The following is a 23,353-nucleotide window of genomic DNA, read 5'->3' on the forward strand; positions in this document are numbered from 1 at the left end:
TCCCTCTCCCTCTCCCCCTCCCTCTCCCTCTCCCTCTCCCTCTCCCCCTCCATCTCCCTCTCCCTCTCCCCCTCCCTCTCCCTCTCCCTCTCCCCCTCCCCCTCCCTCTCCCTCTCCCTCTCCCTCTCCCTCTCCCTCTCCCCCTCCCCCTCCCTCTCCCTCTCCCCCTCCCCCTCCCTCTCCCTCTCCCTCTCCCCCTCCCTCTCCCTCTCCCTCTCCCTCTCCCATCCTCTATGAAATCAATAAAAATATATTTTAAAAATAATAAAAATATATTCAAACAATAATAATATTGACATGATAAGTGAAATGTAACAGCCCACTTATTAATTATGTTATTTTCACAATTTTCCACTGTGTTCATCACTCATTTCGTGTAATATAATGATGGGAAAAGATTAGTGGTGAATTTTAATTCTGTATTTTTGTTTCATAATTTCTCAGTATGACATATAAAATGTCTTATGAAATTATTTATGAACTTCTGCATACTTTTGCTCAATTTCATTCTCTTCACTTTTGATTGGCTTTAGATTTGATACTGTGCTGCTGCAGATACAGATTTTCAGTGAATACTTTAAGTTAGATCTTTCTTAAAATGTGGCCTACAGGTTATGCACAATAATTTTCCCTAGGGGGTTGCTAATCAAGCAGGATATCACACAAATGGAACAAGACTTCTAAAGGGCATAAACGTTTTGGCATAGTAGCTGTGAGGCGGTGTTCTCATCTAATTTCTGCCATCTTCAAGAAGTTGAGTGTCTTTGCGCAATGCTTCTTCATTATCAAATTAGAGCATCTGACTATACAACCTGAGACACATATTCAAACATACAAAATAATGACTAAAAAGAGGCTACCTAACCTGGGGTGTATATGATCACTAATTTCTATTAGAATCCTCAAGAAAGGAGGATTGTCACCTGAAAGGAGGATTTTCTTTCCTTAGATACAAAACACATTTTCTGTGTATATAAATGGTTGACTCGGTCATTTGCCAATACTCTTCCAACAAATCTTCTAAAATTAATACTTAGACTCTGTCCCTTTCAAGAAGCACCATTTAAAGGCAACACTAAAATAAATGTGTGATATTGGTAATGTGTAATGTATACTTCACATTCTAAAAGGAGTTGTATTGGCTATGAATTACTCAGAATTCCTACCTAGAAAAAATGATGAATGGATTGAAGTTGATTGGATTTGTCTCAGGAAGATAAGGTAAACTGATATTGTTGGGATTCTTCAACAATATAAGTGAATGAGAAAGTATATGAATCTAGAAGATGGAAATATATTCCTGACAGGAAATTAGAAAACTATTGAGAGGTGATTTGGTGCTAATATGATGGGGTTAATGTATCATCTGCCATTTAATTGGAGGGAGACAGTGATTAGAAAATTCATCAGTACTTGGAGTTGTGGTTACATTTTTTTATTAATTTCTTTTTTTGTGAATTTATTTTATTCATTGTTATTTAATTTTTTGAAATTTATTTTATTGGATGTATTATTTTACACATTACTGTTCTTTCACTATCCAAATATTATCTCTACCTCCTTCTCTCTCTCTGTTCTATATTACTTTAAATTCTCTTTTTTAAAAAAAATCTAGACATAATCAGTAATCTAGAGGGCCTAGATTTCTCTTTTTCCTTAATAGAACATCAGAAAAGTAGTGGTACATTTATTTTCCTAACAAACATATATGCTAATAACATCTCCCCAACGTTAATTTCTCCAGGAAGACCCACTACGTTATGTGAAACTATGGGGAAAGCAGAAATTTGGCTAATGAGGACATATTGGGATTTTGAATTTCCTCGTCCATACTTACCTAATTTTGAGTTTGTAGGAGGATTGCATTGTAAACCTGCCAAACCGTTACCTAAGGTACGTCTATTATAGTGGAGGATTTTGTGTAACATATGATAAAAATTCAGATTTCCTTCTAAACTTTATAGTCTAAATTACAGAGTGTTGTTGGGTATCTTCAGTTTGCTACTCAAAATCTATTTTCCAAGTCATAGGGGTTTCTTATGAGTGATATTACTTTTTACTTTTTTGTTTGGACTTTACTTTGATATTTAAGCTGAAGAATGAAGTGATTTAAGGAGCGTGTTAAAAATATCAGTGGGTCTATAGTGTGGGTACGAGATTGAAGAAACAGGAAACTAAAGAATTGAAAGTCACTAAGGAGACTGCGGTAGTCTTCCTAACAAGCATAATGGAATTATGAATAGGGTCACTTACTATGATTGTTTGAGTGGTAAAGAGGCATTTGTGGGAACTGTTGGGTGGATTACACAGGATTTGGTGAGTAGAAGTAAATATTGCCAGAAGGCATGGCTTCTTGGATAGCAGTGGCCTTTGCTGAAATAAGAAACAATTAATGAAACATTATTTTGAGATGACAATTATGAGTTCAAATTCACTTTAAGGAGCCAAAGGAATTTTGAGATGTAGATTTCTAGAAGTTGTATGAGTAATACAAGGTTTCTGTCCTAGCAGAACATTAGAAATAGATTGGGAGTCATCAACATAAAGTAGAAGTCATAGAACTAAGAAACTCAAATGTTGGATTGGTTCTTTAAGACCATGATGTCAGTTTTTTTGGTTGTTTGTTTTTTGAGTAAAAAAGGAAATTGTATAACACAATCCAAAGCTATAAAAGGATAAATATGGGCTGCCAGAAATGTTAGAGGAAAACCATATTGGGAAACAAAGGAGAGTAATAGGTAAGCAGAGTAAAAACTATCTTGTATTTAACTATTTTTATCAATAGGGAGTGAGGAAACACTCACTTACTTGAGTTGCAGGTAAACAAAATAATCTCTGTTGAAGGTTGCAGAAGAAATGGTGTTCCTAGTAGCGTTCTTGATTTCTGCTTTGGCTAAGGTGCATATTTAACATTAAAATATCATTTCAGGATTGTGAATATGGTTTTCTTACCAACCAGTTACAGCTTCCGGAAAACTCTATTGAGTGTTATTACAGGAGAGTTAACCAATATCTAAATAAAGGTAGAGTTAGAGACATGACACATTCTGTGGCTTACTACATAACACCTTAACACACTATTTTGTTTATTACAATTTCATAAAACCAACTCAGATATGTTTTACAAGAGGGAAGAATTTTTCCATTTCAAACCCAATTATTAATATAGATATTTGAGCAAATGAAGACCAATCATGCCTTATATCTCTGAAAAAGGGATTCAACCAGTCACTGAATAAAAAAGCAATGAGAGACAGTAAATTCAAGAATCCAAATCAGACAGGTAGCTATGTAAGTCTTAGTGTGTGTGTGTGTGTGTGTGTGTGTGTGTGTGCGCGCTCGCTGTATATATTTTTTATCCAATATATTTTTTATTCAATCATATGCTTAAGAAGATGAATCAAAATGGTAAAACACCAATTCCTATGACTTCAGAGATATTCTCCTAAGTTTAACTAAGCTAAAAATAGCAGTCTACTTTTGTGGCATATCTTTCCCCTGGTAATTTTACTAGCCTTATATTGAGACATGTCAGGGATCACAGGACAACCACCAATAATTACAAAGAGAATGCATGATCATCTCTAGAGATTGACATTCACATAGATTACGATGTGCAAAACCCCAATCCAAGGCTGCAGTGTTCAATCTGAGCAGTGTAAGCAATGAATTTTATTTTGCAGAGAAATGTATATTTTACTTCTGTGCTAAGGATCAAATTAATGGCATGCAGTTAGTGTCACATTCTTGTGGAAAGAGAGTGAATCACTATTTCATAAATTTATCATGATTATAGCAGGCATTTGACTGTGTTGTCACCTTTTAAACAAATTATTATATATCCCTTTTTAAAAAACTCTATTTAGCCCTATAAATCAGGGAAAGAATAAATATCAGACAAATATCCTAAACTCCTAACAGAAAGTTAGATGAAGTCATTAATAATTTATTGCTTGTAAATTGGTATGCTGAAAAATTTTAAAGCTTAGTTCTAAAACCCTTTTTGGGGGCTTTTTTCCAAGGAATATTTTTATGAGCTTGCAAACAATTCTACTGGTCATAAAATTAAGCCTTTGAGTGCCAACCAATATCCTAGGAACTATGTTAAAATTGCCAAGGCATTTTTGGTGATTTTACAGCAGTTTAGGAAAAAAATATGAATCGCAAGTAAATGAAGTTACATATTCAAAATCTTAAGGAAACCTTTATACATTGACATATTTAGCAATATCATCATCACTAATAAAAGCAGACTTAGAACTGGACACCATTTCGAAGCTTTGATAGTGCTCCAGGCACTTTTGGCGAAAGACAGGAGGAGCGTGATCGCACTCCCCGGCACTCTAGCGGTTAAGCTTTGGGAGTAACAGTTTCACATACCATGGGAAGATTTGCCTCTTATGTTCTAGTTATTTGGTACTAGGGGCCCAGTGCACGAATTGGTGCACCTTGAAAGGAACTGTGGGTCGTGAGGCTGTGGTGAGAAGGGGCGGGTCTCGGCCCATCCTCTGAGGCCCCTCCTTGCCCCTCTTTCTTAGGCCCCTAGTCCCCTGTCTGCCAGCAACCCCACTCCCGCAACAGCTCTCATGCGGTGACAGCGCCAGCCCCATTCCCACCCCCTGATTGTCTGGAGCGATTGGGGCTGGTGCCAGCAGTGGGTGTGAGCAGGGCTGGCACCATCAGAGGGTGAGAGCAGCTGCTGTTGCCATGATTGCCCTCAGTAGCAGGGGGAGGTGGAGAAGTACTGAGGGGTGATAGGGGTCATCAGCCACCGTTCATACCCACTGACAGTGCTGAGCGATCAGAGCTGGCGCAGGTGCAAGCAGCAGCTCTGGCTCTGGCAGAGGGTGCAAGCACCCAGTGGGAGCATGGTGCAGGGAGCAAAGAATTTTCAGTAACCACCAGAGGCTTGCCCCAAAGACAGCGACCAGCACCCCAGCTCACCCGCTCCACCATCCCGCTGTGGCTGACACCCACCATGTTCTGTGCTCTGCCACCTGCTGCTGACGCCTGATATGTTTCGTGTGCCCCCTGGTGGTCAGCTCAGATCATAGCGACTGGTTGTTAGGTTGTTCGGTCATTCGGTTGTTCAACCATTTGGTCTATTTGAATATTAGCCTTTTATTATATAGGATAATGGTTTGACTCCATACCTTTAGTTGTAATCACTCATTATATTTAAGCCATAGTTTTCAGAAACAGTTTTTCTCTTAAAGAGACTAGATGGTTCTATGTGGTAGAATACCTAACCAGTCTATCAATTTTTCTGATGCTGTCCTTGACCCTGCCTATTTAGAAACTAGAGGCCCAGTGCACAAAATTCATGCACTGGTAGGGTCCCTAGCAGCTGTTGGCTGCTGGCTGGGTACTTCCTCCCTTCCCCCTGCCACCTGGCGCCACAGCTTCCATCACCGACCAGGGTCTCCCTCCCTTCCCCTGGCCAGCCCAAACCCTGGTCAAACTCCCAGACAACTCCCAATAGAGGGGACAATTTGCATACTGTGCTTTTATATATATAGGATGTAAGTGATTTTTTCCCCTGTGGTCCTGTACTTTCATGATAGATAGAACTTTATCTTTACAGGAAATGGAAGAATTTGTCCAAAGTTCAGGTGAACATGGAGTTGTAGTGTTCTCTCTGGGGTCAATGGTCAAAAACCTCACAGAAGAAAAAGCCAATCTCATTGCCTCAGCCCTCGCTCAGATTCCACAGAAGGTCAGTACAACATACGATCCTAGTTAGCAGCCACCTTGCCAATTGGAGAGAAAGTGCAGCTAACCAATAGTACTCTTTCCAGAAGAAAGCTGAAACTCATTATACATTGAGCATAACTGACACCATCTTTAAATAGAAATTTCTCAAAACATTAAAATGTTGTATTTGGGCCCATTTGATCATTTGCCTACTGAGCCTTTGTAATACTATGGAAATACAGTACATCTTTTTGCAAAGTGATTTTCAAGGAAATACAATCAATGCTTGCGAACTACCCCTTTTGTACCTCTTATATATCACATAAAATGGACTACATGATTTTTAATTAACTCTACAGCCCTAAAATTCCTTAATTGTGCATTCTTACTGTAAAATTAATGCACTTTCTTCCACAGGTCTTATGGAGATACAAAGGAAAGAAGCCAGCCACATTAGGAGCCAATACTCGGCTCTATGACTGGATACCCCAGAATGATCTTCTTGGTAAGCTGTACAGTTGGATGATGAACAAGTTAAGTAACTGAGAGCAGCTAAGTTCAATCAATATTTAATACTTTTAAAATTTCACATAACAAAACAATTGGCCATTGAGAGATTCCTGCTTCCTCTGGTTCACAAAGCAGAACCTTCAGGTAAGACTCTCCTGAGTTCTCAAATTTCAACCACAGTTCAGAAATCACCTCCTTGTAAAGTCTTTCCAGAAAACACAGAAGGGGTGAATTTGCCATTTCCTGAGATCACAGTTTTCTGAGATAGCAATAAACCCTGCGTTCAGCTTCTATAGAGAATACCGCCTTCTTCATTGCTTTATCCTGTAGTTTTTCTCCATCTCTCTCTGAAATTCTTCTTACATATAATGAAATCCTCATCTGCTTCTTGCCCAACCCTCAAACAGGTCATCCCAAAGCAAAAGCTTTTATCACTCATGGTGGAACAAATGGGATCTATGAAGGTATTTATCATGGGGTCCCTATGGTGGGAGTTCCCATGTTTGCTGATCAGCATGATAACATTGCTCACATGAAGGCCAAAGGAGCGGCAGTGGAGGTGAACATAAACACAATGACAAGTGAAGATTTGCATGATGCCTTGAAAACAGTCATTAATGAACCTTCGTAAGTACTATAGCCTTGAAAAGCTTACCATTGGTTACATTACCCATCATATTCAAGAATGTCCAATGTACCATGTATTTGTAATTGGTATACTTTTAAATAATAACCATAAGATTACTAATATAAACACCATTTTATTATTTCATTCCCCAAATTGATGAAGTGATTTGCTAAAATAGCAAAAATCCTCATTTCAAGTATCTATCAACATGTTTTTTTCACAATAATGTTAATGATAACAAAAATTCTCAGATATTTTGAGGCACCTGATGAGGAAATGAATCAGCAACCTTTAGGTACACAGGACAGCACCCAGCCAACTGAACCACACTGGACAGTGCTCATCTGCTTACTTTTATAAATGTATCTGCTTCTTCATATATTACTAGTGGCCTGGTGCATGAAATTCATTCACAGGGGGAGGGGGTGTCCTTCAGCCCGGCCTGCAGTCTCTCCAATTTGGGACCCCTCGGGAGATGTCTGACTGTTGGTTTAGGCCAGATCTGCACCCCTCTGATGACCTGATTGCCCTCAACTTCTCCCCCGCCAGCCCGATCACCCCAACTGCCCTCCCCTCCTGGCCTGATCACCCCTAACTGCTCTACCTCAGCCCTGCCACCATGGCTTATTCCAGAAGGACGTCCAGAAGGTCTCCCGGAAGATCTCCCAGTCTAATTAGCATATTACCCTTTTATTAGTATAGATAAATGTTCAGTAAGTATAAAAATAGAAGTGATAATTTGCCAAATATTAATCATTCAAATATAACTATCATTAACACTGAATGCATACCACCATTAGCATATGCATATATACAGCAAGAAGAGCTAGAATAGTTAATAACTTTATAAATATAGATTGTATAAATTTTTAAACAAAACTTTAAATTTTACCTATTTTACCTAAAAATAAATTAAAATGAATCTATTACATATATTTAACTGTAGATACATATAGTTATCTCTTATGTTTTTCTCTAGAAGATCTCATCAAAGTTAAGAATTAATATATGTACATATAGTGTTGATTGTGTTTTTTGTTTTATTTATTTTTTGTGTTAATTTTTAACTACATGTTTTAAATTTAGTCTCTCTCAGTTTAATTCACACTATAGAAGTAAGCTCATCTCAGATATGTATTACTTAAAATTTTAAGTTGTCGATATTTTTGGTACTTACTTTCTTCACATTTATTTAGTCTATATATATGGAATCAACTTTCTCCATTGAATGAGAGATTCTTTATTCCAAAGTATTTTTCATTAGCTTTTAAATGAATATATTATATGGAATTTTCTTTCAATAGTTTCATGGATATTGAATTCTTTGAGATCATGTTTATCGATACTTGCTCACTGCCTTGATATAACAATCACCCCTATCTGACTATACTTAGCTATTACTTTTTTTTAAAATATATTTTATTGATTTTTTACAGAGAGGAAGGGAGAGGAATAGAGAGTTAGAAACATCGATGAAAGAGAAACATCAATCAGCTGCCTCCTGCACACCTCCTACAGGGGATGTGCCCACAACCAAGGTACATGCCCTTGACTGGAATCGAACCTGGGACCTTTCAGTCCACAGGCCGATGCTCTACCCACTGAGCCAAACCAGTTAGGGCTTAGCTATTACTTTCCTTTCTTCAGAACTACATAAATGTTACCCACTATCTTCTAGCTTTAAATGCTGATCTGGGTTTTAAGGTCTAACTGATAATTTTCTCTTTTTCTGTGTTTCCTTTCCAGCATGGAAAAATATCATTTATTTTATTAATTCAGAAACTTAATTATGATATTTCTCTATAACTAATTTTCTATATTTTCCCTGAGTTATAGTGATTCCTTTCAACACTATTAATATAGAATAACAAGAATTTAATTTTTCCTTTCAGAAATTAATTTTTGTATGTTATTTATTTGAATTACTTTTAATTCCATTTTTAACATCTATTTCAGGGACATCAGTCAGACATCCCTCTCACTATCCTAGACTGCTGACTCTTAATCATTCACATGCCTGCCTGCCTGGTTGCCCCCAACTGCCCCCCAAACTGGCCTGGTCACAACCAACTGCACCCCTCTGCCAGCCTGGTCACCCCAAACTGCTCTGCCCTACTGGCCTGGTCTCCCCTCATGGCCCCCCTGCTGGCCTGGTTGCCCCACACAGCCTGCTCTTCATTTGTTTGGTCATCCCTTACTAACCCCCGTGCCAGCCTGGTCGCCCCATGCAGCCCGTTTGTTCAGTCATTTGGTCGTCCCTCACTAACCCCCCTGCCGGCCTGGTCACCCCATGCAGCATGTTCTTCAGTCATTTGGTCATTCCTTGCTAACCCCCCTGCCGGCCTGGTCATAGGCAGCCATCTTTGTGAGGGTGTAATGGTCAATTTGCATATTACCTCTTTATTATATAGGACATTTGATCAAATATAAAACTATTTACATTGTGTCAAAAATTTATTTCTTCCATACCCTCCCATTTACAACTCTTAAAATACCATTCCATCAGCAAAGTTCGTGTCACAACTAGAATTAAATGTTTCCTCAACACATCTATGGATGACATGTTATTCAAAGTTATCATATACTTACAACTTCAATGAAAACAAAGCTCTAATTTCTGTCTGTCTTTGTCTACCAGCTATAAAGAGAATGCTATGAGGTTATCAAGCATTCACCACGATCAACCTATAAAGCCCTTGGATCGAGCGGTCTTCTGGATTGAGTTTGTCATGCGCCACAAAGGAGCCAAACACCTGCGGCCAGCTGCTCACAACCTCACCTGGGTCCAGTACCACTCGTTGGATGTGATTGGGTTCCTGCTGGCCTGTGTGGCAACTGCTATATTTTTGGTCACAAAATGTTGCTTATTTTCTTGTCAAAAATTTGGTAGAACAGGAAACAAGAAAAAGAGGGAATAGATCATTCTCAGGGTGGTACAGGTATGAGTGGGTAATCCTGTTCAGTTTAGCCACAATAACCTTCATGAAAACATATCATCTTCATCATGTTTTCAAAATTCCAATTTCACTCCCTTAGCCTACAGATAAAGCCTAGAGTTTGACAATACCATTAACTAGGGAGCATGTCCTGTTCTTCCTTTGTCTTTTGCCAGATGACTTTACCCTCTTCCTCTCACTTTCCTGACACGAGGACACTAATAGTTTTATGTAGATTCTATACACAATATTATCTTTATTTTTTAACCCTAAGTGGTATGCTGACTAACAATATGCTAAATCCTGGGGAACACACAAAATGAGAGCTAAGCTTGATGGATGTAGGGAACATGTAAGAATAAAATTCACAAATTCACCTAGAACATACAAATCAGAGAAACATCATAGAAGATTAGTATGTTATAAGAATAGTATTGATTTTTTTTTCTGCTTTCCCAATGTTACTGGAGTCAGAGCATGAAATGATAATAACTGGGATGGCAAATCACACTAGGATAGGTCTACAAATTTCCACTGAACACGTGCATAATCATGGCTCATATTCCACCTTTAGTCAATAATTATATTGGATACCTTCTAGTGCAAGGGCCTGCAAACAAAAGAGATCAGTTAGTCATCTTTTCTCAAGGATAGAATGTAGCAATATGTTAAAGGTAAGCAGATCACTTTTAGAGGAAATAAAAATACTAAATATAGATAATTTAGTAATTGTATAAAATTTTTAATTAATAGTACAATTAATAAAGAAGTGAAATGTCAACTTATCTTATTTGTTATTTAAAATGTAACTAAGTCTATGGGGATAATAGATGCTCATAATCTATAATCACTATAATCAAAGGTTTAGTTTTGTCAGCAAAACAAACATTTACTGGAAATGTAAGATCATTATATACTCTTTCAGTCGATCATCTACAAATTTAAATTCTTCAATTAATTGTTATGTCAAGAAGATATTAGTAGATCTCCTTGACCAAAATTGTTATAGTAAATCTTTATCAATGCAAAAAACTAATTAAAGTCAAATGTTCATATTTGAATCAGCTTTGCATTCATTTAATAAATAGATTAAGATTGAACTTTACCCTTTATAAACTCAATGACATGTCTAACTAAAGATTTAACTTCAGTTTTTGATATATAATTAAAGAGATAAATGATATCAACTGGCCTACTGACAGTCTTGAAATACTTATTAATTTTAATATGATATATTAACATTATTTCCAATTTTAAAATAACTGTATCATGAAAGCATATAAGTATTCTTGAATATGTTCATTACTGAAAATCCAAATAAATTCTACAATATTTTTGTGAAGGCTAACATTGCATTTATTATAAGTTGACATTTTTAAAGGGTGATTCATATTGATGTATTTTGACTTTTACACTTTTATTATGTTTTGAGAATAACTTTATTTTTGCTCTATGCCCAGTTTATTTTCTGCAATTAGAATGCAGTGAATAGCTAAGAACCAATGAAAAGAGGGCTGGTCATCAATAGTGCTGATCTCTACCCAAGTTCAGGCATCCATTTGGTTTCTCATATAGACCGTCATTGCATAAAGACTTGTGCTCAGTATCCACTGCTCACATGATTCCCCCTGCCCTTCTCTGATTATCTTTAGATTTTTTTTTTCTTTTCCTGAATAGCATTAGATGCCAAAAATTCCTGGGGGATACCAACTTCACTAGGTAGTATAACTTCAGCATATACGTAAAAAGAAGAAAAGTCTTAGAATGGACTTTTCCTTACCAGTCATTCATAAAACTATTCAGATGAGGAAACTCTCATCAATAACGAGGCAGAAACTATGTGCCATAGCCCAGAGTACTCTGCACAATTCTTAACATTCTCAGGACTCAGAGATGCTCAGGAGCCTGGATTTAATACTTTTACCTATTTTGTTCATATACATTCCATATGCCCCTTATCCTATGGCAGCATCTCCTCTGGTCAGGGTTCCCTATCTGACAAGATGATCCAAATCTTCATCCATTCCAAATCAATGTGATAATATATGGTATCTGGATGATTTGTCACAGCTTTCCACTGAACTTTACTATTGGACATCAGAGTGTTAAGTAATAATCTACTGCATAGAGGGACATAATTTTGCCTACATTTTATGATGTGTCAGCGGCCCAGTTTATCCTTGGTATTTTAGATAAAACACCACAGCCAGGAAAGTAACACAGCAGAAGAGCTCAAAATAATCAAGTAGCATTCACAGGTTCTAATCTAAGTAAATCATGTCCACGTCTGTTGGTGGAATCATTCTTCTCTTACAAAAATGCAACTTCCAAACTGCCTGACTCCAAGTTGTAATAATAAAAAACAAAGTTGACTAAGGGGAATGGTGAAGCAAACTTGTGATGGGGGCCATTCTCTTCCAATCCCTTGAACTCTGAACCCATGTATTCAAACTAAAATACCAAAGGCATCATATATCAGGCCATGATTTCAAGCATACACTGCATCCTTTAATATAGCGCTTAAAATACATAGGGGATTATCTCAGCTAAAACCCTGAACAGCTTTCATTAGCTAATGGGGAACTTGGTAAAATCAGTAAATTGTATGGATATTAGATTTTGTTCAAATCATTGTCTAACAATAAGTTTCCTGGTCATGTTGATGTCAATACCATGATTTTTACTAAGACTTCATACCCATGGTTTATGAAGTTGGCAAAAGTACTACAAGGCAGTGGGGGGTATTTGTTATTTAAAATGTAACTAAGTCTATGGAGATACTAGATGCATCTCTATGATGGAAGGGGAATAATGCTATCTTCTCCCTTTTGGCTAGCTTGAACCCTAGGGAGTAGTGCCACATTGAGAAGGAGGTGGGGAGATATATTCTATTAACAAATTGAGGCTATAACAGGTGAAGTAGCCAGATAAATCCTAATGAGGTGAATTCAATGTTGTGCATTCATGTATAGTTTTCATCCCATTGTACATTGCTCAATGGGATAAGTTTTATGACCAAATTCCGGAAGGAGGAAAAAACAGTGTCATCTACAGGACTACTCATCCAGAGGACTACTCATCCAACCTTATTATTAAGAAGGTTGTCTGCAGCACTTGGATTCTGGAAGAAATTCCCATTGGATACTAAGATCTTCATTATGCAAATTTCAAAAAAGGTTTATCTATATAATTCTACTCTAAATATTCTTGCCTTTTATCTTGCCTCTAATTCTTCCCAAGTCTTTAACCAACCAATTAATCCATTAGTCACTGCCCATGAGTCTGTAGGTTTGTAAAGCAAGCCATTCTACTTATAATTCTGTCAATATTTATTTTCTACAGTTTAAGGTGGTAATTGCTTCATTTATATAAAATTAGAAAACTTCCAAATGAATGAAAAACTTCATTTTTCATTGACTTTTATTTTTGGCAATGCTTTTTAGTTAAAATCAATTATTTTCTAATAGCAATATAACAACATCTGCATCCTTTGTTAAGTACATACATAATATATGGTGTCAGATGGGCACTAGAATTCTAGGGTGATCACATCATGAATTCTATAAATGTTTAGTCACTGTTTTGTAAATCTTTGATATACTGTATGTTAAAAGTCTCCTCTTCAGATAGTCTTCAGTTAGTAATTCAGGGTGGTTGTTTTCCAATTTAGTGTTATTTCCAATTTCCAATTTGGTTCTGAGAGGAAGTGTGAGAAAGATTCACCTACTCCACCTCCATCTTGGAAAAACCCATATTTACTATTTTTAATCCATGTTTCAGGCTATAATAGTCTCATGTTTAAGTTATCAATACACATTTTTAATCAGTTTTCTGTCCTTTAAACTCTTGCCTTTGTATGTATTCTATGTTTAGCTGCCAGAATTATTTACTAAAGGGAAAATTTGACCTTGTGATTTCCCTTCTTTAAAATTTGAGTAAATAACTTTTGCCTATAAATTAAAATTGAAACCATTTTACACTACCTATTGTCTCCTATTTCAATCTAACTTTCTTCTAGAACCTACTTCCCACAACTTTCTCTGTGATCCATACCCACTGGAATGTTTTCCAAATATACATGAACTTTTCTCATCCTCTCTTCATTGTGAAATCTGTCCTTTTGCCACACTCTGCCTAGATCCTATCAAGGCTTTCTTCTCACCTCAAATGTTATCTATTTTACTACAGTTGTTTCCAATTATTCCATAAAGGGTTATGTTTTCTCTCTGGAATTCTGAACAGCCTGTACTAATCATAAGAGTATTATCAAAATATTCCCCATAGGTATCCAAGCAAATTATTTGCTATTTCACATAGGGAAAATGATGTGGAATATGTTTTCACCTAAATCACTTGCCACCTTCAAACTCAGAGTGAAATGGCTGTTGGTGTATATGTGTGTGTGTGTGTGTGTGTGTGTGTGTGTGTGAGAGAGAGAGAGAGAGAGAGAGAGAGAGAGAGAGAGAGAGAGAGAGAGATTAACTTTAGGCGGTTCCTATTTGTTATTTTCCTTATTTCAAATCTTGAATTTGAAATTTTTTCCCAGATATCTTTTTTATTTCTGTTTTATTCTCCCAATAAACATTAACCTTGCATATAATGCAAAAACGTTTTCCTTTAAAGTTAATTTTTAATTTATTATGTGTTTACAGTACATTTGGTCTCTGCACTAGGCAGACACACCCTAAAACCTCTGCAGAGAAGTGTGTGACAGAGCTGCTGTCATGTTATCCAAGAAGTGGGCTTTGGCGGTTCTGCTGCTGCAGCTCTGTAGTGCTGGCTGTGGACTCTGTGGAAAGGTTCTGGTATGGCCGGTTGACATGAGCCATTGGCTTAATATAAAGACCATTCTAGAGGAACTCACAAAGAACGGACATGAGGTAACAGTGTTGACTTTTCCACATACTAAGCTCATTGACTACAGGAAACCTTCCCCCTTGAACTTCGAGGTATTACATCCAGAATATCCGAAAGAATTAATGGAGAGAGGACAAGACAAATTTCTGGATGTAATTTTAGTGTGACTTGCCAAACTTAACACCCGGGCGATCCACAATATGATTGAATGATGTTTTTATTGAAGTAACTGAAACTGTAAAAAGCCTATGAGAGTGCAGTCTACAATCAGACACTCATGAAGAAACTCCGGGAAACCAACTACGATGTAATGCTTATAGACCCTGTGATGCCCTGTGGAGAGCTGGTGGCTGAATTGCTTGCAGTCCCTTTTGTGCTCACATTAAGGGTGTCTATGGGAGGCATGAAGGAGAAACACTGTGGGAAACTTCCCGCTCCACCTTCCTATGTTCCTGTTCAGATGGTGGGACTTACTGACCGAATGACCTTTCTGGAAAGACTAGAAAATACAATGCTCTCCGTTTTCTTTGACTTACGGATCGGGGATTATGACATTCATTTTTGGGACCAGGTTTACAGTGAGGCATTAGGTAAGACATTTTGCTTTTTTTTTTAAACTTGTTATCAAAAGTAATTTAGAAATCTAACTGAATGAAATCTAAGTAAATGAAAGGAATACATTTTAAAATATCTGTCTTCCACTTAAAACTCTACCAGTAACAGTAATCAATTGGTTATCAAAAACTAAGTGAAAATGGCAACAAAAAATCTCCTGCCATGGTTACTCTGTCTTTATAGTCATCAAACCATGTCTCATAAGACAATTTGATACTTGTTAGGAATGTTTGTCATATTTGGATATTACATAAATACAGTACATTGAGTACATTCGCCCCTAACTGCTCTCCCCTGCTGGCCTGATTGTCCCTAATTGCTTCTGCCTTGGCCCCAGCCACCATGACTTTATCTGGAAAGACTTCCAGTCTACCTGGTCTAATCAGCGTATTACCCTTTTATTAGTATAGATTTAATTCACCTGTATCCAATTCAAATGCTTTTTTTTATCATTAATGATGATTACACTCAATTTTATTCAATTTTTACTGGAACAGGATGTCAACCATTCTTTTTTTTCTTAATGTTGAGAGTATTACAAATGTTGCCTCCTTTATTCCCTCCTTGCTCCCAACTGCACAGTTCCCAACATGCCTAGGCCTTCACCATCCTACTTTCTGTGTTCATGGACACTGTATATCCTATATAATAACAGGCTAATATGCAAATTGTCCCCTTGAGAGTTTGAGCAACCGGGAGTTTGACCACTTGCTATGACATGCGCTGACCACCAGAGTGCAGCACGGAACGAAGAAAGGCCCTTACTGGTAGCTGGCAGGTGGAGGAAGGAAGTCCAGGCCAGCAGCCTGAAGACCCCGATAGGCCCTGATAGCCAGCCACAGCTAGGGACCCTACCCATGCATCAATATACATAAGTTCTTTGGTTAAATTCTTCCCACTGTCCCACTTCCCCCTTCCCTGTAATATTCATCAGTCTGTTCCATGTTTCCATACATCTTGTTGTATTTTATTCATCAGTGTATTGTGTCCATTAGTTTCCACATAGAGGTGGCACCATGTGATATTTGTCTTTCTCTGACTGGTTTATTTCATTTAGCATAATCATCTCCAGGTCCCTCCATGCTGTCTCAAATGGCAATAGATCCTCCTTTCCTACAGCTGCATGGCATTCCAATGTGTAAATGTACCACAGCATTTTTATCCATTAATGTACTGATGGGAACTTGGACTGTTTCCATATCTTACCTATTGTAAATAACAATACTATGAACATAGGGGTGCATATATTCTTTCTGATTGGTGTTTTGGTATTCTTAAGATATATTCCTAGAAGTGGGATTACTGAATCAAATAGCAGTTCTACTTTTAATTTTTTAAGAAAATTCTACACTTGTTTGTTGAGTTATTGATGGTAGGCATTGTGGCAGGTATGAGGTGATAGCTCATTGTCATTTTTATTCGTATCTCTCTGATGATTAATGACATTGAGCATTTTTCATGTATCTAGGCCATTTATCTGTCCTCTTTAGAAAAGTATCTATTCACATCCTCTGCCCAATTTTTTAATCGTTTTTTTTGTCTTTGTTTTGTTGAGTTGTTTGAGTACTTTATACATTTTGGAAATTAACCCCCTATCTGATATATCACTGGCAAATATGTGCTCCCATACAATGGGCTCCCTTTTCATTTTGATACTGGTTCCCTTTACTGTGCAAATGCTTTTTAGTTTGATGTAGTCCCATTTGTTTATTTTTTCTGTTTCCCTTGCCCTAGGAGATGTATCCATAAACGTATTGTTACGTGAGATGTCTGATATTTTGCCGCCTACATTTTCTTCTAGGATTTTTATGGTTTCATAAATTATATTAAGTTTTGTATCCATTTTGAATTTACTCTTCTGTAGGATATAATTTGGTGATCTAATTTTCACTGTTCTGTATGTACCTGTATAATTTTCACATCACCATTTATTGAAGAGACTGTCTTAACTCCACTGTATGCTCTTGCCTCCTTTGTCAAATATTAATTGAGCATAATGGCTTGGGTCGATTTCTGTGTTCTCTTTCTGTTCCATTGATCTATATGTCTGTTCTTGTGCCAGTAACAGGCTGTTTTTATCTGATTTGTAGTATAATTTGATATCTGGTATTGTGATCCCTTCAACTTTGTTTTCTTTCTCAATTTTGCTGCAGCTATTTGGGATCATTTTTTATTTCATATAAATTTTTGGAGTATTTATTCTAGATCTGTGAAATATGTCATTGGTATTTTAATAGGGATTGCATTGAATCTATAGATTGTTTTAGATAGTATGGACAATTTAATTATGTTAATTGTACCAATCCATGATCATAATATATTCTTCCACTTGTTTATATCTTTTTCTATCTCTTTTATCAATGTCTTATAGTTTTCTGAGTACAAGTGTTTTACCTTCTTTGATAAGTTTATTCCTAAGTATCTGAAATTTTTTGTTGCAATGGTAAATGGAATTTTTTTTTAGTTTCTCTTTCTGATAGATCATTATTGTTGTATTAAAATTCCATTGAGCCTGGCTGGTGTGGCTCACTGGTTGAGCATTGACCTATAAAACAGGAGCTCACAGTTTGATACCCAGTCAGAGCACAAGTCCAGGTTGCAGGCTCCATCCTCAGTAGGGGGCTTGCAGGAAGCAGTCGATCAATGATTCTCTCTCACCATTGATGTTTCTCTCTCTCTCTCAATCCCTCTTCCTTGTTCTCTGAAATCAATATAATGGCTAGAACTTCTAGTACTATATTGAAGAGTAGTAAAAGCAGATATCCCTGTCTTATACTTGTCCTTAGGAGAAATGGTTTTAGTTTTTGCCAACTGAGGAGTGTCAGGAATTTTAAAAGAAAAAAAAGTATTAAAAAACAAATGAGTAATAGATAAGCATTACATAGGTACTCTGTTTAACTATTAATAGTGACTGAAGAGGAAACCCTCATTTATTTGTATTGTAAGAATATTTTAAAAATCCCTTTAGGAAGTTTTCAGGGTACATGATGTTCCTAGGAGAATTCTTGGTTTATTTTACAGAGGGCTCTTTAGAAATCGGAGGCTCAGACATGGATTGGTATCCAGAAATCGTGACTTGCAGTGTCCAACATGGAACCAGAGCAGAGACTGGAAGACAGGCACCAGTTTCAAAAAAATCCTCATTCTGAGTGTAGTCCCACATATAAAGTTGAGAGGATAGTAAAACTGAGAATATTAATGCAGAAAACTCATCAAAGCAGAAAGTGGATCTGCAGTCTTTGTCAACTGTACTTACCTAGATCAGATTGCTGTGTCTCTTATTACAGAAAATTGCTGTACTTGCAAAGGAGAGGCTACCAAATCATTCTGAATTTCTAGCATCATATCTTTTAAAAAAATAAGTCAGAGTTGGAAGATGGAAAGTGACTTATAGGGAAGAACAGAAAAATTTTGGTTTCTGTGAATAAGAGGTAGTTTAGTTGTCATAATCCACCCCCCCCCCCCTTTTTGGAAGTATAAGAAACTTCAGAATAACAACTTATTACTAAAGTTGCAGAAGAAAGGCATTGCGCTTATTTTTATTTAATCACAATACTTATTTAATGAGTGTATTCTGTGCAATTTTTTCTCAGATTGTCCTTAAATATTTTTTTAACTCACCTTCAAAATAAACTGTCAAAACATCAAAAAAAGGAAAAATGATGATGACAGGTCCCCCAATCAAGAACACCCACCCACACACACACACACACACACACACACACATACATTTTATTCAAACTCCATGTGTTTTGGAAGGTGAATCAAAAGAATAACAAAAAAATTTCTGTGGTGTCAAATATGTCCTCCTAATATTAATGAAGTTGACATAGTCAACTTTGACATCATGTATTTTCTGGTTATTTAACAGCCTTTAAGTGGGGAATATGTGATTCCAGAGTTGCCACAAAAGATTTCACAAGGAATACATGAAGCATGTCTAGAGGATATCGTTCTCATAGAATACTAATGACCTGGTGCACGAAATTCGTGCACATTAAAAGGGAATTAATTAGAGGAAATATTTTAATATTGCTATGTGCCCTTTCTCTATAATGGAAGTGTCAGAGATGAAATAAAATTAGTAAAATGTATGTGAAAATCTTCCTCTTGTCAGAGTCTGGGGCACGCCACAGGAACCAGAAGAAAGTCCCTGCCCACTCACGTATGCCTCAAAATTGTGCGAGACCGAGACCCGGCCTGCCCCAACCCTGTCAAATCCTGCTGGGTGAGGGGCATGGCCTTAGGTTGCCTGGCCTGGTGTCAGGGCAGGGAGCATGGCCTGAGGTCCCCGTCAAGCCCTGCCAGGTGGGAAGCCTGGCCTAAGATCCTCTGTCAAGCTCCACTGGACTGAGGAGTGCATCTTGAGGTCCCCTGGCCTGGGCCAGGGAGTATGGCCTGAGGTCCCCGTGAAGCCCCACCAGGTAGAGGACGCTGCCTCAGGTCCCCCGGCCCGTAATTGGGGTGGGGAGTGCAGCCTGAGGTCCCCCGTCAAGCTCCACCAGGTGGGGGACGTGCCCTGATGTCCCACAGCCTGGTTCCAGGGCAGGGGGTGCGGCCTGAGGTCCCCTGTCAAGTCTCACCAGACGGGGGCGGGGAGGCACAGCCTCAGGTCCCCTGACTCAGCCCAGTGCCACGCAGCCTCAGATCCCTGCTGATTGCTCATTAAGTGCTGGGGTCCAGCCCCAGCAGGTCCAGGGGTCCCCAAATGTGTGGACGGAGTCGGCGAAGAAGGAAGGACACTGCGACAGTGTTCAGTTGATCAGCAGCCAGCCAGGATCTCCAGTCAGTATCTCCAGCCAAGTTCTGGTCTGGATCTCCAGAGAGGTTCTGCTCTGGATCTCCAGCCAGGTTCTGTGTCCATGTTGTCTTGCTAGGTTCTCCAGCCAGGTTCTCCAGGTTCTCCAGCCAGGTTCTGTAGCCATGTTCCCTCGCTAGGTTCTCCAGCCAGGTTCTGTCTGAGATCTCCAGCCAGGTTCGGTCCCCAGGTTCTAGTCAGGTTCTCTTGCCATGTTCTATCCAGTGAAGTTCTTCTAGGTTCTGAGTCCATTCCAGGGAGTAAAGATTATGTAGCTTAAGCATGATTATTCGTAGTTAAAGTGATTAATTTCCCACCTGGCACTTAGTTAAGAGGTTTTATTCCCTCCCTAACTTCAGGGGAAAATCCCTACCTGGGGAAACAACCTTTCTCGGAGAGGTGGGCTTGGTTAAAACACACAGCGCTAAGGGGAGCAAACATATTAAGAACAGTATGCTATATATGCCAGGTCCCTTGAAAGAGCAAGGATGGACTGGCTCCCGGCAATTAAGACTTGTTATGGGAACTCAGCCTCCACTGTGGGCACAGCCATCCTGTGTTACGGAATACCTGCCTCCGCTGTGGGCGCAGACATCTTGACTGTTACAGCATGATGGTCAATTTGTATATTCCCTCTTTATTAGATAGGATGATCTGACTGGGCCAAACCCAGAGTTTCCCATGGCCAACTTGCACAACTCTAAATGGTGAGGCAGTTTAATTTACAGAAGTAGCTAGGTATCAACTCTGTGCTAAGGCTGAAATTAAGAACATGTAGCTAATGTCCACTGAGTTGGGAGTTTTAACATCAGAAAGACAGGCAATCACTATCTCCTAAAAGGAATTTATGATTATAGAGCTGTTTAAATATGTTATATCTCTTTTTCCAATACATTACTATTACTATACTGGAGGCCCAATGCACGAAATCCATGCAAGAGTAGGCCTTCCTTCCCCTGGCTGTTGGCACCAGTTTCCTCTGGCACCTGGAATCTGGGCTGGCTTTGTTGCAGCCATTGGCAGACACTGGGATCCCAGGCTTCGTTCTGGCCCTGGCTTCTTCTGGAAGGAAATCAAGAATGACATCCGGAAGGAAGTCTGGTCTAATTAGCATATTACCCTTTTATTATTATACATTACTATAGGCCCATTGCAGGAAGATTCCTGCAAGAATAGGGCTTCCTCGGGCTGATTGCGCCACCAAGCCCCGCTGCCCAGGGCCACACACGGGAGTCCTGGCTGATGGCGGGGCTTAGGTGGCACACAGGGGTCCTGGCTGGTGGCTCAGGCTGGCTCGACCTGCCTGCAGTATGCAAATTAGCTGCCATCTTTGTTGGTGGTTAATTTGCATATCACTGATTGGCTGATGGGTGTAGTGAGGGTGTGGTCAATTAGCATCTTTGTCTTTTATTAGATAGGATTATAGATACCAAAATTCTAACAAATATCTGCTTAGGCATATTAATAAAGGAAGACTTGAACATGAGAAAATTACCAATAAAGCCGTAAGCCGATGAATGCAGGAATGATATATTAGATGTAAACTGTAACTTTATTGGGGTGACATTGGTTAATAAATTTATATAAGTTTCAAGTGTACAAGTCTACAATACATTATCTGTATATTGCATTATATATTTCCTCCTAAACAAGGAGGTGGTTCTAAATGTCAACAATTTTTAAAAAATCTAGCCAGGCCTCTGACAATTCCCTTGAATCTTTATTTTAGAAGGATAAGAGAACTTTATTTTATTCCTTAACATACTGTATATCTGTAATACAAAGATTTTTTTCTCTACAGGAAATAGAAGAATTTGTCCAGAGCTCAGGAAAGATGGTATTGTGGTGTTTTCTCCGTGTTCAATCATCCAAAATCTCACAGAAGAAAAGGGCAATCTTATTGCTTCAGCCCTTGCCCAGATTCCACAGAAGGTTAGTACAACCTTTAATCTTGCTGGGCTGGTGTCTTTCCCACTGAAAGTTGAATCTCATTTTACACTTAACATATCAGATACGAATATTAAGTAAAAATTTGTAAAATATTACAATAGTGAGTGTAGGCATATTTGCAGCTTGCTTGCTGAGCTTTGTTGTTACAATTTTTTGTTTTCAATGAAATAGAGATGAAAACATTAAGCACCATTTTTCATGAAATTTTAAGGCCTGCTCTAAAGACTCCCAAAATAGTTCTGAAGTGCATTTACTCCAAGACCAGGGAAAAGGAGAAATGAAATGGCAAACATAGGTATGAAAGCTGCATAAGAATATCCTCCATGTCTTTGTTCGTATTAGGACTTGATTCATCATAGTTAAGCACAGAAGTAGAAGCCTGGATTCATTTAGCATTTTAATTAACATTTTCTTGAATTCAAAGGCCATAGAAATGTTAATATAGTCTAGCCTTTTGCATGTCCTAATTTATGATATTCAATTCATTTTAATGTTATCACCACCATCCTATATTACAGCTCTTTATATATCAGTATTTATAAAACATCAAACAGCTGTGTTTATTTGTGTATTTGGTTAAATTCCATAAAATTCTATAAAAATTATATATAAATGCAAATATGATAATTGTATAAATGAAACCAAAGAGAATACTCCACCAAACTTTGGAATATAAGCAAAAGCACTACCTTATTTTTACTTAAAAAAAAAGTTGTGGGAGAAAAATGAAGTTAGAAATAAACAGAGGATGAGATGATAACCAGTCATCCAAAAATAAGCAGTCAAAATATAAAGCAATAAGATTCATAAGAAACACTAATTATGAAGATAAAGCTAGGGTTGCCAGTGACAAAAATTTATATGGAGGTCCTGGGCCATAAAAATTTTAACTGCCAAACTCTGACTCATTAGGCTATCATGGCATTATTTTCTAATTCTTCACTTACAATGTCACTCCTGGAAGTTCTTAGTGATAATTGGCAAAATGATAACAGGCAATTACCACAAACTCTTTTTAAAAGGTTGTTATAACCAACCCTACTATTTCTTTGTGTTTATAAAGTACACCTCTATACTCCCTTCTCAACCTTCACCTGAAGTAGATTAGATGCATGATGTATACAAACTCTACAACCTTAAAACATCATCCTGTGGTATTACTTGTGAAATACATTCACTGTCTTCCACAGGTTTTATGGAGATACAAAGGAAAGAAATCAGCCACATTAGGAGCCAATGTTTAGCTCTATGACTGGCTACCCCAGAATGATCTTCTTGGTAAGACTAAGAAGAAAGGCTATATAGTAGTTGATGGGCAAGTTGATTAATTGTTTAACAGCTAATCCTATATAATAAAAGGGTAAA

At 37.8% G+C, this 23,353-nt stretch overlaps 2 protein-coding genes across 3 annotated transcripts in view; both read left to right on the forward strand.

Moving 5' to 3' along the window:
- Nucleotides 1-9,750, forward strand: part of LOC308513455 (UDP-glucuronosyltransferase 2A1) — a gene marked incomplete at both ends in the record, with an annotated part of 52,081 nt that extends 42,331 nt beyond the window's left edge. For both annotated transcript variants that reach the window (XM_081083525.1, XM_081083526.1), the window contains 5 exons: nucleotides 1,745-1,893; nucleotides 5,585-5,716; nucleotides 6,112-6,199; nucleotides 6,612-6,831; nucleotides 9,471-9,750. In XM_081083525.1, coding sequence (XP_080939651.1) covers nucleotides 1,745-1,893; nucleotides 5,585-5,716; nucleotides 6,112-6,199; nucleotides 6,612-6,831; nucleotides 9,471-9,750 — 869 coding nt within the window. The remainder of the gene's footprint in view (nucleotides 1-1,744; nucleotides 1,894-5,584; nucleotides 5,717-6,111; nucleotides 6,200-6,611; nucleotides 6,832-9,470) is intronic.
- A 4,742-nt stretch (nucleotides 9,751-14,492) lies between these two features.
- The window catches only part of LOC308513468 (UDP-glucuronosyltransferase 2A1-like), a gene marked incomplete at both ends in the record, with an annotated part of 71,515 nt that continues 62,654 nt past the window's right edge, over nucleotides 14,493-23,353 (forward strand). The window contains one exon of the mRNA XM_081083545.1: nucleotides 14,493-14,717. Within this exon, the coding sequence (XP_080939671.1) occupies nucleotides 14,493-14,717 (225 nt within the window). The remainder of the gene's footprint in view (nucleotides 14,718-23,353) is intronic.

The sequence above is a fragment of the Myotis nattereri genome, assembly GCF_964212035.1.
Source record: "Myotis nattereri genome assembly, chromosome: 1".
Taxonomy (NCBI): domain Eukaryota; kingdom Metazoa; phylum Chordata; class Mammalia; order Chiroptera; family Vespertilionidae; genus Myotis; species Myotis nattereri.